This window comes from Prionailurus bengalensis, chromosome A3 (assembly GCF_016509475.1).
Source record: "Prionailurus bengalensis isolate Pbe53 chromosome A3, Fcat_Pben_1.1_paternal_pri, whole genome shotgun sequence".
NCBI classification, from domain to species: Eukaryota; Metazoa; Chordata; class Mammalia; order Carnivora; family Felidae; genus Prionailurus; species Prionailurus bengalensis.
This window is the reverse complement of record NC_057354.1, coordinates 63,707,717-63,723,216: the sequence shown is the minus strand read 5'-3', so window position 1 is coordinate 63,723,216 and position 15,500 is coordinate 63,707,717. Positions and strand designations below refer to the sequence as shown.

The following is a 15,500-nucleotide window of genomic DNA, read 5'->3' as shown; positions in this document are numbered from 1 at the left end:
TCCAGAAATATAGTAAAGTATGTGTTCTCCAGTTGTCCTTCATGTGACAACAAAATGGCTATACATACTTTGTATGGTTTCTTCAGGGTCAGGTAAGAAGGTCACATTTTTATCAGTGCAATGAACTTGTTCTTGTCCAGGAAAATGTCCTATATAAACTGGTAGAAAGAACAGAAGAAAATAACAGCTGTAGTGTTGGAAGATGTAGAGGAGCGTTTCATAAGGAATAGATAAAACCCTTCATGAAATCAAAGAAAGGTATTTAGAGATCAGATCAAACTGAAGCAAGAGTTTTCAACGATACTACAATCATTCATACTATTATTGAATTCTAGAATATTTCTGGCTGCCAGTTCAGCCATCACCAACCCCTAAGGAAGATTCTCACAGTGATTTCCTTATAGCTCATCTTACTAGTATTTTTCTCTGTGGCACAAATGGAAAAGTCACCACTTAGAATTTTAGCAAGTTGGCCTGAATGAGAGGGAATAACCCAAAATGATTGAGGATTTATATCCCTGAGTATATTTAGAAAACCGAAAAGTTAAATATAGAAGGGATAAGATCTATAAGGAAGGGGCCATACAGAAGCTTGAATGCCAATTGAGTAAAGTTGGTTGAATAGAAAATACTTTTCAAGAAATAAGATATTGCCTCTGGTAGAGGGAGTGCCCTACATAAGAGTCAAAAATCATGTGGAGTAAGTGGTCATAGTTTGTGGAAGTTGTTCAGATCAACCATTTATCTTTCCCAAAAGTATAAACTATTTTAATTCTACAAAGCTTTTTGAATGGAGGCTTTCCTCTGGATTCATAAACTTTGTCGTGACTATCTTTGAAATTTTTTTTTTTTTTTTTTTTTTTGAGAGAGAGAGAGCATGTGCACAAGTAGGGGAGGGACAGAGGGAAAGGGAGAGAGAATCTTAAGCAGGCTCCATGCCCAGCACAGAGCCCTGCTGAGGGCTCAGATCTCACAACTGTTGAGATTGTGACCTGAGCCGAAATCAAGAGTTGGTGGCTCAACCGACTGAGCCATCAGGTGCTCCTTAAATATTTGTATTTGATTGCTTAGTCTTAGTTCGATTTTCTAAGTTCACACAGGTTTGGAATCTATGTTTCCCTAGGTTAATATATGATTATTTTAATCTTTTTATTTAAAAGAAAAATACGAGGGGCACCTAGGTGGCTCAGTTGGTTAAGCATCTGACTTTGGCTCAGGTCATGATCTCATGGTTCGGTTCGTGGGTTCAAGCCCTGTGTTGGGCTCTGTGCTGGCAGCATGGAGACTGTTTGGGATTCTCACTCTCACCTCTCTCTCTGCCCCTCCCCAACTCGTGCTTTCTCTCTCTCTCTCAAAATAAATGAATAAACGTAGAAAAAAATTTAAAAAAAAGATAAAAGTAAAAATAAGTAAAAGAGAAATATGAAGGCACCTACTTGGGATTCTCTCTTTCCTCCTCCCCCCCTGCTGTCCCCTCTCTCTCAAAATACATAAATAAATATTTTAAAAATTAAAAAAATACATGAATTGTATTTTTTAGGAGGAGGTAAGTGGGTATGTGAGATCAATCATGTTTTTTTCTCCTTATTGATAAGTTTTTCTGTCCTCCCATCGGACTGTAGTTATTGAAGTGAATATCTTTGTATCCTCCCTCAGAATGCCTAAGGGAGTGACTGAACTTAACTGATCAGGCAGGTGTGGACCTGGGTTTTCTTTTTAAAAAAAATTTTTTTTTTTAATGTTTATTTATTTTTGAGACAGAGCATGAACAGGGGAGGGTCAGAGAGAGAGGGAGACACAGAATCTGAAACAGGCTCCAGGCTCTGAGCTGTCAGCACAGAGCCCGACGCGGGGCTCGAACTCACGGACCGCGAGATCATGACCTGAGCCGAAGTCGGACGCTTAACCGACTGAGCCACCCAGGTGCCCCTGGACCTGGGTTTTCTTAAACCAACTTTAATTTCAGTTAGAAAAATACATGTTAAAAAATGCTGGCATCACACATCCTCTAAATGAGCAGAATACACTCCTCCCCCTAATGTACCTTTTGGAAGAACAATGAGTTAAGAGAATAAAATGTCTTTGGATCCTAGATATCACAGTGAAGTGTTTTGTACAGAAATAAGAATCTTCTGTTTACATTCAATTTGTTGGTCTATTTTCAGACATCAGAAAATCAAATATATAGTTACATTATTCTGCATTTACTCTGGGTATCACTAAGAAAATTTAAAAAATTACTAGGGTATTTTAAGACAGCTAAAAAAACGAAATCATTGTTACTAGTAACATTTATTTAGTATTTTTAGGGTTTCACACATTTTTTCCTTTAATGTAAATGACCACCTTGAGAGCTAAGTGGAAAGTTTTATTATCATCATTCTTATAGACGAAGAACTGCTAAAAATCAGTTTTTGGTGACAGAGCAAGGACTTGATCCCACGTTCTTCTTTTTTTTTTTTTTTTTTTTTCAACGTTTATTTATATTTGGGACAGAGAGAGACAGAGCATGAACGGGGGAGGGGCAGAGAGAGAGGGAGACACAGAATCGGAAACAGGCTCCAGGCTCTGAGCCATCAGCTCAGAGCCCGACGCGGGGCTCGAACTCACGGACCGCGAGATCGTGACCTGGCTGAAGTCGGACGCTTAACCGACTGCGCCACCCAGGCGCCCCGATCCCACGTTCTTCTGATTCCAGGATAAAGTGTAGGTTTTTGCAGTTTTGTGGTGTTACGAGCACCTGCCAGCAATTAGGAAACTTTTTTTTTTTAATGTTTATTTATTTATTTTGAGAGAGAGAGGGCATGCGACCTGGAGAGGGACAGAGAGAGAGGGAGAGAGAGAATCCCAAACAGGTTCTGTACTGTCAGCGCAGAGCCTGACATGGGGCTCAAACCCACAAACTGTGAGGTCATGACCTGAGCCAAAATTAAGAGTTGGATGCTCAACTGCCTGAACTACCCACCTGCCCTAGGAGACTTGGTATCTTATTCAAGATATGCCTTTGATCTTAGAGAAATCATTCAGTTTAACACTTTGGTTAAAATAAAGATTGACTTCTGAAGACATTTCCAGCTTTATTTACATAGAGAAGTACACCCACCCCCCCCCGCCCCCAGTAGACTGAGTTGAAAGCCTTGTTAATACAGTTGGCCCCTGAAAATACAGGTAACAGGTTTGAACTGCATAGGTTCCCATAAACATGGATTTTTTATTTTTATTATTTATTTATTTATTTATTAAAAAAAATTGTAAATGTTTATTCAGTTTTCAGAGACAGCAAGCAGGGGTGAGGCAGAGAGAGAGAGAGGAGACACAGAATCCGGAGTAGGCTCCAGGCTCTGAGTTGTCAGCACAGAGCCTGACACAGGGCTCGAACTCACGAACTGTGAGATCATGACCTGAGCCGAAGTCAGATACCCAACTGATTGAGCCACCCAGGCGCCCCCGGATTTTTTAAATAAATACAGTATTGAAAATGTATTTTCTCGGGGCGCCTGGGTGGCGCAGTCAGTTAAGCGTCTGACTTCAGCCAGGTCACGATCTCGCGGTCCGGGAGTTCCAGCCCCGCGTCAGGCTCTGGGCTGATGGCTCAGAGCCTGGAGCCTGTTTCCGATTCTGTGTGTCCCTCTCTCTCTGCCCCTCCCCCGTTCATGCTCTGTCTCTCTCTGTCCCAAAAATAAATAAACGTTGAAAAAAAAAAATTAAAAAAAAAAAGAAAATGTATTTTCTCTTCCTTAACGATTTTTTTTTCTTTTTTTTGAGTTTATTTTTTAGTATTTTGAGAGAGAATGTGCATGTGAGCGGGGGAGGGGCAGAGAGAGAGAGGGAGAGCAGGAATCCCAAGGAGGCTCTGCATTGTCTGGACTCGGGGCTTGATCTCATGAACCGTGAGAGAACCGTGAGAACATGTCCTGAGCCAAAATCAAGAGTTGGATGCTTAACTGACTGAGCCCCTTCCTTTCTTTCTTTCTTTATTTTGAGAGAGGGAGAGAGAGAACTTACACTTTCTGTATAACATTTTTTTCTCTAGGTTACTTTATTGTAAGAATACAGTATTTAATACATAGCACATACAAAATAATGTACTAATTGATTGTTTTTGATAAGGCTTCTGGTCAACATTAGGCTGTTAGTAGTTAAGTTTTTAGAGAGTCAGAAGTTATGTGCGGATTTTCAATTGCACTGGAGCCAGCGCCCCTAACCCATGTTGGTCAGGAGTCAGCTATTGATAGATTGATCAAAACTAAGTACTAGGATTCTTTCTGTTCAGTGTGTTCTCTTTTTCCTGTTCTCAGTCTTCCTCTAGGCCTAGACCACAAGAATTTCTTCCATGCCTGTGGGTAGTACTTACAGTTCTTGAAACTGTTTCTATTTATTCACTAGGCCTAGACTCTATAAGTCAGAAAAATTTTCCATTCATTGAGTGCCTTGACACATATCAATCTGCTGAATCTAACAAGGATGGTAGTTAGGAAGGATTAAGCCAAGTGTTTTTTGATGAAGTGTCTAAAAGGCATGGTTCCTGGCATATTGTTATTTCTAATGTGTAAGCTAAGAAATTATGGCTCAGAGGGGCGCCTGGGTGGCTCAATTGGTTAACCGTCCGACTTTGGCTCAGGTCATGATCTCGCGGTCCATGAGTTTGAGCCCCACATCGGGCTCTGTGCGGACAGCTCAGAGCCTGGAGCCCACTTCAGATTCTGTGTCTCCCTCTCTCTGCCCCTCCCCCACTCATGCTCTGTCTCTCTGTCAAAAATAAATAAACATTTAAAAATTAAAAAAAAAAAAGAAATTATGGCTCAGAGAGGGGAAGTTATTTGCTCAGATTTACACTACCATTAAGTGCCAGAACAGGGTTGAAAGCTCTTTAAACTTAAAGGTCTCTTTAAACTTTGAACTTGTTTTTGTTTTGTCATTTCACTGGAGAGTCTTACTAGAAACTTAGTTATTTACTTTAAACCGTGGTCATGAAAGCAATCCCTATTGGTGAGAAAGGACATTGAGGACATTAGATTAGCACAAGTCTGTTACTAGTAATTGAAAGGCTACTAGCTGTGCCCTCCTCTCAAGTGCTTAGTAATCTTTGCATGTAAAGAAGAGCATAGTGTGATTTGCCATTTTTTATGATAGTTATCAATGTTATTAGTAGTAATTCCTAGTGAATTGTTAGAGGAATACTTCTCCTAAATTTTACTTACAAATATTGTTATATGCCTGTTGTGTGCTCTATGGACCAACATGCATGTTCTCCTAAACTTAGAACTAAGCACATGCTTTACCTTGAGGGTTTTTTAAGTATTGTACGTTTAAATATTTAAGGTTTTGAAGATCATTAGGTGATTTTAAGTATAATAAACTGTTTAATCTGAATAATAATCTGAATTTTATCTAAAAGAATTGTGCAGGGCGCCTGGGTGGCTTAGTCGCTTAAGTGTCCAACTTCGGCTCAGGTCATGATCTCACAGTTTGTGAGTTCAAGCCCTACATCAGACTCTGTGCTAATAGCTCAGAGCCTGGAGCCTGCTTCAGATTCTGTGTCTCCCTGTCTCTCTGACCCTCCCCACTCATACTCTGTCTCTGTCTGTCTCTCAAGAATAAATAAACATTAAAATAAGTAAATAAATGTGCAGATATTCATAATGTTATCACACTTGCCTATATATTTCTGTACTCGGTGGGAATTTACAATCAAGTATTGCGCTAGAGCACATTATATAACAAATTTGTAGAAATGTAATTAAAATTTTTTTTTAATGTTTATTTATTTTTGACAGAGAGAGCATGAGTGGGGAGGGACAGAGAGAGAGGGAGGCACAGAATCTGAAGCAGGCTCCAGGCTCCGAGCTGTCAGCACAGAGCCTGACATGGGGTGTGAACTGACGGACTGCGAGATCATGACCTGAGCTGAAATTGGATGCTCAATCAACTGAGCCACCCAGCCCCTGTAGAAATGTAATTTTTCTGTAGATGATGTGATAGGGCAAACACAGGGATCTTTAGGGGAAGTTTTAATGTGAAAGTAATGAAACTAAAGAAAATAAGTTTTAAAGAGTCCTTTCTTTTATTAAACTGTGTGTCAAGGTAGGTGACACCTGAGTAGTTTGGTAATTTTCCAGATTAATTGATCTTGTATAAAGAAATCAGTTTGGGGGCGCCTGAGTGGCTCAGTTGGTTAAGTGTCTGACTTCCGCTCAGGTCATCATCTCACGGTTTATGAGTTTAAACCCCGCATTGGGCTCTGGGCTGACAGCTCAGAGCCTGGAGCCCCCTTCAGATTCTGTGTCTCCCTCTGTCTGCCCCTCTGCTGCTTACACTCTGTCTCTCGCGTTATCTGAAAAATAAATAAACATTAAAATATAAATTTAAAAAAAGGAATCCGTTTACACTATTTGAACCCAACTATAGCTTTGGAAAACATGCAGTGACTTTTAAGACTTTAATAAAAGATTTTTTTGTAAGTGGGAGAAGGGAGAAACAATCTTGTAGATTTTTATTTTTAGCTATATCGAGATAATAATTTCTTAGAATCTGTTGTTCCTTTTTCCTTTTTACTCCTATAAAATAGGAAATCGGAAGTTAAGGGGTGCCTGGGTGGTTCAATTGGTTGAGTGTCTGACTCTTGATCTCAGCTCAGGTCATGATCTCCTGTTTCGTGAGTTCAAGCCCCACATTGGGTTCTGAGCTGACAGCTTGGACCCTGCTTAGAATTCTCTCTCTGCCCCTACCCCACTCGTGCTCGCTTGCTTGCTCACTCTCTCTCTCTCTCTCTCAAGAATAATAAATAAAAACTTAAAAAAATTTTTTTTAAGTTAACAATTAGGGAATTTTTAATATAAAGGCTTGAGAGAACACTTTTGTCCTTGACAGATCCCCTCGCCCTGTGCCCCGCTCATCCCTTCCCTCTGCAGTGTTTATTCTGGTCAAGTTTTATTGTGTTGATCCATCACTGCTGTAATAGCAATGCTATTTTATGATCTGTGTTCATTTGTATAATACCAGAAGTATTAGGCTTATTTTTCAATTGTTTTAAATTTTCTTACAGTTATAATTTGTGGGATATTCCCTTAGAACTTGCCACTGGATTAATAGATTTGTCATCGTATTTCCCAGTTCTTTTGCTTTTCTGCTTTCTCTTTTTAGACAAAATGAGTATTCTTTCATACATTATGATTCAGAAAGTAAATAAACTGAACTTTCTGATCTTTTGTTAATTTGTTCCAAGTATTTCATTTCTGTGCTTCTAAATTTTATCTTATAGGTATAATTGAAGTTCTCAAAGCAATGAATGAAGTGGGAGTAAATCCTGATCAGGAGACCTATATAAATTACGTGTTTCCATCCTTTGATAGCGTGAGGTCAGTTCGTGGGGTTTTGCAGGTGAGTACAAGTAAGTGTGGTTTTAATTTCATAATTGAAGAGATTTCTTTCCTCCCTAATTGTTTAGTAGTAACCCCCAAAAAAGAAAAGTCATTAAGCTTAGTACTAAAAATGGTCATTGTCTGTATACAATTTTCTAAAAGCTTTGTAAAAACACCAGTTAGTGTAACATTTATAGTGGTTAAACTTAAAAAACTTGAAAAGGTAAAACACCAATTTTCTTGTGTTCTTGTGTTGCCTTCTTAAAAGGCAATATGTCAATATCAAGAAAAATGTAAATAAAACATTTAGACGCTCCTTAATCCTGCTTTACAGTGTAACTACAAGTTTTCAGCTTTTGACCATTACTTTTCACTTGTATATGAATTTTCATAATACAGTCTTAGTATACTTACCATACATAGTACACTTATTCTTTTTTTAAAATAATCTTTTGTTTGACTGCAAAGCATTATTTTCCTACCCAGTAATTCCTGTTCCCATCACAAGAGGCAAGGCATTTATGAAGGGGCAAATGAAGTAATTGACTTGGATAGTGCATTGGATCAGCAAGGGCTGTACTTTGCGTTTTCAGAACAAAGTGGTCTGCAGTTAGGAACATTATGGCAGAGCACCAGCCACCTTAATAAGAAATACTTTGTTTAGAAGGTCTGTTTCCTAGGTGGTTATTCCCATAATGCCTAGATTTTTCTAATAATTTTAGTGTTCTTTTCTTTCTTTGAAATAATTACATAACTACAGTCCTTTTAAAGGCAGAGTTTATATCTTAAGTGTCTTTACCTCTCTTCCCTGAGTATTTAGCAGAGTATTTTGAGCCTGTGGTGTACATATTTTACTGTTAAAAAATTTATATATAAAAATTCATTTCCCCACAGGGTCTTACTTCCCCAACCTACTTTTTTCACTTGGCACTTTCTATTCCAGTGTGTAATTCCAACAGTTATTTTTTTATGCTTGAGTGCTGTTTTATTGTATGGATATACCTTAATTTATTTCTAGTTATTGCTTATTATTGATTAGGTTGCTTTCAATATTGTGCTAGTATACAGTGAGTCAGTAAATGTATTGGAGTTGAATTTTGGCTCAGATATTAAATTATTAAACAAATGATGGCATTGGGCCACATGATTAACCATTTGGTGTTAAATTGGTTTAACACCATTTGGAGTTAAATCCAAGTGCATTGAATTTTTATTTTGTTATGAATGAGAGAATTGGTCTCATGCCTTCAGTAATAAATTCTTTCTAGAAGGAAGGCATCCTAAGGGTAACACATATTTGAATTTGAAGATTAGGTATTTAATTTGGAATGTTGAAACTCTATCTCATAGTTTTTGTTAAAGTTCATTTATTCAGTTTACGTATTGTTCTAGAAAATGATTGTTTTGGGTGAAGGATTATCAAAGAATGTGGTGATATAAAGAAATGGGAAAACAGGAAATTTGAATGGCATATCAACATATTTATAGCTGAGGTATGTTATCATTGAAATATGCTTTATCCCTAGGAAAATGGATGTCTACCTGAAAATAATGTATTTTCACAAGCTGAATTCAGAAGTGAAGCAGTTACTGGGAATTTATCCTATGTTTTATCATTTTGTAAGTATGCAACATTAGCTGTAAACTTGACAGGTATTGATTTCAGTTACTATTGAGGGCATACAGGGTAGTTCATGCCCTTGATACGTACCTCAGGGAAGGTCAAGGTAACTTTCTGTGTTTTTTTAATATGTTTTGCTTAAGCGAGATTGATAAGACAGTTTATGAGTTTAACTTATGGACAATTTGGAAGTAATTTTAAAGTTAAAAGAACCTTGGAGATTATTTGGTAGTAGGTTAGGACCCAGAAGACTTGGTTCTATTTATAATTAAGCCACTGATTATGGGACCTGGAACAGTCCTTTTGCTTCAATTTCTTGAAATGGGGATAGTGTTACTTCTCTGCCTTGTGCAAGTCAGTGTGAACATCATAGGAGATATTGTTTCTGAAAGTGTTTTCTAAACTGATGCATATTATAGCCACTGTTCCATGAAGCCCATCTCCTAGTCCTCATTAACCAAAATACAGCAGATGTTTACTAAACACTTAACAAATGCTATGGTGCTTTACAGTGTTCATCACATGTTAATAAAATTACCTGCATTGATGGATGAAGAAAGGCAGAGATGTTAAATGATTTGGTCAAAGTTAGTGATTGAGCCGGAACCAAGATTGTCTCATTTGACCTGATTCTTTCACCCTACCCACATTTTGATGAATAAGACATTTCTTACAGTTTTCATTTTTGAACTTATCTATGACATTACTTGACCATTTTTCTAATCCTGTGAAAAAGATGCTGTTTAAAAAGAAAACGCACAAACATCAGTTTCTATACTCCTAAAATGTTAGAAGTCCATCTTGGATTAATGTGTACCCAGACTGCATAGGTGGAAACATTGTAAAAACCATATTACTGGTATTGAAAATAGTTCATCGTAATATCATAAGGGAAAGGCAAGGTGTTCAGTATGAAGAATGGTGACTCCTGGAGGTGTAGTTATTTGAGTTTAAGGTTGGGTGTTAATGCTAGCTGCTATCTGAGGGTATTGATTTTGCCTTCTACTCAGTATAATATAAAAATTTGCCTTCCTCACAGGTCAAAAACAGAAGCGTTAGAGGAATCTGGGTGCACGAGGTGTATACACGAGAGCTGCCTTTTCCCTGTAGCATCCATTCCGCTTTGTTGTCAGCCACCTGATTTTAAGACTTATTTGTTGCTAAGGAAACTAGATGCTTTTTGTCGGCAGCTTTCATCTTGCTAAGATGTTTCTGGTCACTTTTTAATGAATAAAAACTTGACAATATTCTGTAAAATACTAGTGTGAATAGTATAAAAATAACATTTCAAGAGGCTATTACATTTGAAAAAGAAAAATTCTAGGAACTTAAGAAGTACTTCAGGCCACTCCTGTCAGTGCCCTCCCCTCCCTGCTTTGATTTACAGGTCTTTGAAAAGCAGTTAGTTCTATAATTGCTGGTATTCCCTGTAGGCAGCTCTGAGGTAGGCACTTTTGGTTACTACATCAAAAAGAATAGCAAGTAGTAGAGAAGAATAAGTGGCTTGTCTTGATCCACTTTGTGTAGTAGTAGGAAACATTTCCCCACTTGTGTTTGTAGCCGTGGAGAATTAATTTCATCAAGCAGTTTTATTAAAGGTTGCTGAAAAGCATGTAGTTATGTCCACTTTAAAACTTCCTTGAGTGACTAAATGCTGGTCATTTAAAAAATGATTTTCAGATTTTTTAGTTCTGTGTAAAACCATTGAGAAACTTATATTCCCTGTTGAAGGATATAACAGTTGATCTAAAATAGTTTTCTTATGTGTGTGAGTTAAATTTTAATTCATGTTTAGAAGAGATGGGCAAATACTCTTAAAATCTTATGTGACTTTCCCATGAGTTGTGTTTTTGTTTTTAAGTTAACCAGGTATCTTAATCTTCACTAAACTGTATTTATTAATTCTGTTTTCAGAATTTACCTCGACTATGAGCTCCTCTCTAATTCTGTCCATCTTGGATCATTCAGTAGTCACATTATGTATGAAAAGATTAAATCAGTTACTTGCAACATGGCACCATTTTAATACAGTGGCAGGGAAAAATAAATTCAGGAGTTACCTACTTTGATTTCCTCCCTTGCTAGTAAGGGTTATGTGAAGAATCAGGCCTTATGTGGTAAGGCAATCAGGCTTACGATGTCATCATTGAAACATACAAAGTTGTAAATTGTTAAATGATAAAATGAATAATAGAACAAGCAAATACTTGTTTGTGGAAGGTGAATATAAATCAGTTATCTAACAGAGGTGAAGACTTATTATGACTTTAGGCTGTCACTCTTACGTGTATGAGGTTATTGATCATAGTGGAAAATGGAATGACAAAGTGTAAGTGGTTCTACAGAACCCAGTGCTACTCTGAGAAAAGAACTTTTCTCCTTACATTTTTTTTTAATGTTTATTTTTGAGAGCAAGCGTGCGCGAGACGGACAGAGTCAGAATTTGAGCAGGGAACAGGCAGAGAGGGAGAGAGAGGGAGGGAGACACAGAATCTGAAGCAGGCTCCAGGCTCTGAGCTGTTAGCACAGAGCCTGACACGGGGCTCAAACCCACGAACCGTGAGATCATGACCTGAACCGAAGTCAGACGCTTAACCAACTGAGCCACCCAAGTGCCCCAGAACTTTTCTCCTTTAAAGGACAGAAGTCCTATGGGTAGTTACAGTTTCTTCCTTTGTAGGGCCACATTGTCTAGTAATGTACAGTTTTGGCATGCGTACCAGACTGACTGTCAGTGTGCTGGTAGATTACTTATTACCATTTATACCAAAAAAACACAAATTCATTAGTTGTATATATTCATGAACATGGAATAAAAATGTTTTTAAAGGATGGCTTATGTTGTAGGTATATATTACTGCATTATCTAATTAATTTTGTATCAGAACATTTCCGTTTTAAAAACAATTTCCAAAATGAAAATGAAAAAGTATTGCTATAAATGTGTTTCCAAATAAGGTGATAATTTTTAAGTTTTTTGGGTTTGGTCTGGGATTTAATGATGATCACTTTCTTTTGCAGTGGAATCAAATACATTGCCTTTCTCATTTGCTTCTTTGAGAGGCAGCCTAATTCTAGGCTTTAGGAGGTAAGATGATTACCTTACATAATGTTCTATGCCTGATTGCTCCTGTTTTTTTTGACCTGCTGTGTAAGGAAACATACAGATATTCTTGTCTTCCAAATCTTTCCATTCACTAGTTACCTGAAATAACCTTACCTGTTTTCTTCTTCCTGTTAAGTAGTTGACTTGAGTGCAGGCAGTCTTTTATATCATCTTTTCCAAGAAATACACACAGATTTGGTAAAGGTCTTGTATCAGAGAAGAAAGCACTGTTTGAAAATGGCAGGTTGGAGTTCCAAAGTTGTATGTATGTTTGAATGGTACTTTGAATATTTAATTACAAGGTGACTTTAGTGAGGATAATACTACGGTCTTCCTCTGTGTGCTCAGGGGATGTTAATGACCTTTTTCCTTCTTAGTGTTGTTATTTTCAAAATAATTCAAACATAATGAGTTGAAAGAATAGTAGAGGAAACATCCATATACCCTTTATGTAGAGTCACCATTTTTGATATTTTGCTATATTTGCTTTCTCAAACATATATGTACACACAAGCACATATGTATATATGCTTTTTCCATTTTTGCTGAACCACTTGAAGTTGTAGACATCGTGATTCTGGATCCTTCAGCTTTTTTCTCTTTAAGAACAAGGTCATCATCGTGGGGCACCTGGGTGGCTCAGTCAGTTAAGTGTCTGACTTCGGCTCTGGTCACGATCTTGTGGTCTGTGGGTTCGAACCCCATGTCGGGCTCTGTGCTGACAGCTCAGAGCCTGGACCCTGCTTTGGATCGTGTGTCTCCCTCTCTCTCTGTCCCTCTGCTGCTCACACTCTGTCTGTCTTTCTCTCAAAAATAAATAAATGTTGAAAAAAATTAAAAAAAAAAAAAGGTCATCGTCTATATAATCACAATACCGATATCACTCCTAAAATTTAATAATATTATAATATCATCTAGTATACATAGTTCATGTTTAGATTGTCCCTAGTTCTAAATATTTCTTTTATAGCTATTTTACTTTTTGATTGAGGATTCAGTAAGTGCATGCATTGCATTGGTTGCTGCCTCTTTATATTCTCTTAATCCAGAACAATTCCCCTACCTTCTTTTTGTCTTTATGACATTAACTTTTTTGAAGGGTCCCAGGCTACTTGATCTGTAGAATGTCCCTCCCACATTTTGTATTCATCCAGTTTCTTTCTCATAATCAGACTCAGGTTGAATATTTTTAGCAAGAATACTTGATAGGTGATGGCATTTCTTATTGCAGCAAGAGATACAATGTTGGTGCCATCAGCTGAGTTTGATCACTTGGTTATGGTGGTGGCCGCCATGTCTCTCTTGCAAAGGAACCTCACTCCCTTTGTGATTAGTGAGAAGTCTGTGGGATGATACTTTGAGACAGTGGGTCTGTCCTCTTTCACAGAACCTTTCATTCAGTGTTTTTTAGCAGTCATTGGTAATCCTTGTTGAATCAGTTGTTCACAGTGGTAATTACAAAAGGACAGGTTTCTAATTTTGTTTTCTAATTTCTAATTTCTGATACTAATCTCAGTAATTTTTAGCCTGTTTCATCGGTGGGAACACTAGGGTTTTTTGTAGACCTCTCCAGCACCTCCCTTGCAGGCCAGGAGAGGTAGAACAGGTCGGTGGGATTCTGTGTTGCTACCATTTCCAGTGTGGTTCCACTCTTTTCAGTCATAGCTTTGAATTAGGTTAAAACACAAACCAAGGGCTGCACCTTTAAAGTTTAAAAATACAAAATACATAATTAAGTGGATCAAAATGCTAGTAGAGCCAGATTTTTAAAAAACCCATAAAACTAAGTAAGAACCAGGGCACATGAGTGGCTCAGTTGGTTAAATATCTGACTCCTGATTTCGGCTCAGGTCACTATCTGACAGTTTCGTGAGTTGGAGCCCCATATCTTGGGATTCTCCCTCTCTCTCTTCCCCTCCTCTGCGCTCTGTCTCTCTCAAAATAAATAAGTAAACTTAAAAACCCATAATATATTATGAAGTGAAATAGTAACATTGTCATTTGTTTGTCCTTGAAAGTTTGTTGTATAAACTTCCAGGCCTGTGTATTTCCTTCTTTAACTTGACTGATGTTATGTTTTTGTAGTCCGTTTGAATGGCAGTTGTTACATTTCACATGTCCTAGTCTTCTTAAACAAGGTATTTGGACTGTAAAGTTGGTCCAGTGTGACGGAAAAAAAACCACACTGTACGTTCTGGTATATACCTAGGTCAGTCATTGAGCTGGGAGTGCCTCAGTGATTGAAGTATGTAGAGTTGCTTGCCTCTACACTAAATTTGTTGTGTTTTCTGTTTCTGCTTTTTAAAAAATGTTTGTTTATTTGGGGGGGATGCAGAGAGAGAGGGAGAGAATCCTAAGCAGGCTCCACACTGACAGTGCAGCTGAATCTCAGAAACCGTGAGATCATGATCTGAGCCATTATCAAAAGTTGGATGCTTAACTGACTGAGCCATCCAGGCACCTCTCTGTTTCTGCTTTTTAATTTTGTGTCATCATCTTTGCTGTAAGAGCTTTTGCTTTGCTCTTGACATCTTTCAGTGTATTTAAGTAACCTATGCATCCTTCAGTAATTTGCTATTTTTGATTTATTATGGGCTGGGAAATTAGGTAAACTAAGTTGTAATTTGGAAAAATAAACAGTTCTAAGTAAGGGCATGGGTATGTATCTTTTTGTTATTATTTTGTGACAGACTTTGTGGCAGCTGTGTGGATTATTAGAACATCACCTTTTGTTTGTTTGGTTTATTGCGCTATCTCCAGTTCTAGATTAATACCTGGCACATGGTTGAATTAATTACAGAGGCCTTTTTGTCTCCCTCTGTGTTTAGGCATTCCCTTTAATTCAGCAAGTATTTGTTGTGGAGATTGGAGGTGCTGGTTGGGATCAGACTGAAATGTGGTGAATAACATATGGGAACTTGTCCTTTATCTTGAAGACAGTAGGCTTAATTTGTGCAGTGCGGAGGCTTGGCTGAGGCAGAGATACATTTAGAATGTATTTTAATCTCGGATATATTTCTAATTTCTAGGAATCCAATTTGGATTTTTTAAACATATCTTCCATATCTCCTTGACATGCTTATGCTTTTTTTTTTCTTCTTTCATGACTAAATGGAATATTGTCGATAGGTGTTTCGATGTGTCTATTAATTCTATTGTTTGTATCATTTCTGGTCTGTTTCTATTGGTTAAATTTTTTCTCAGTATACATCATACATTTCTGTTTCTTTGTAATTTCTGATTGGAGGCCAGTTGTAGATTTTATTCTGTTAAATGTGGATTTTTTTTTTTATTCCTTTAAAAATTTTTGAGCTTTTGTTCTGATGTTTTGAGTTAAGTTATTGGAACAGTTTTCTTAGTGCTTGTTGCTTTTATGCTTTACGCAGGACTAGATCAGCCTTCAGTCTAGGAT

At 37.5% G+C, this 15,500-nt stretch overlaps 1 protein-coding gene across 1 annotated transcript in view; it reads left to right on the top strand.

Annotated features, from left to right (window-relative positions):
• LRPPRC (leucine rich pentatricopeptide repeat containing) overlaps positions 1-15,500 on the top strand; it is a 113,408-nt gene that overhangs the window by 24,425 nt on the left and 73,483 nt on the right. The window contains exons 12-14 of the mRNA XM_043603283.1: positions 7,262-7,380; positions 8,888-8,981; positions 12,004-12,070. Coding sequence (XP_043459218.1) covers positions 7,262-7,380; positions 8,888-8,981; positions 12,004-12,070 — 280 coding nt within the window. The remainder of the gene's footprint in view (positions 1-7,261; positions 7,381-8,887; positions 8,982-12,003; positions 12,071-15,500) is intronic.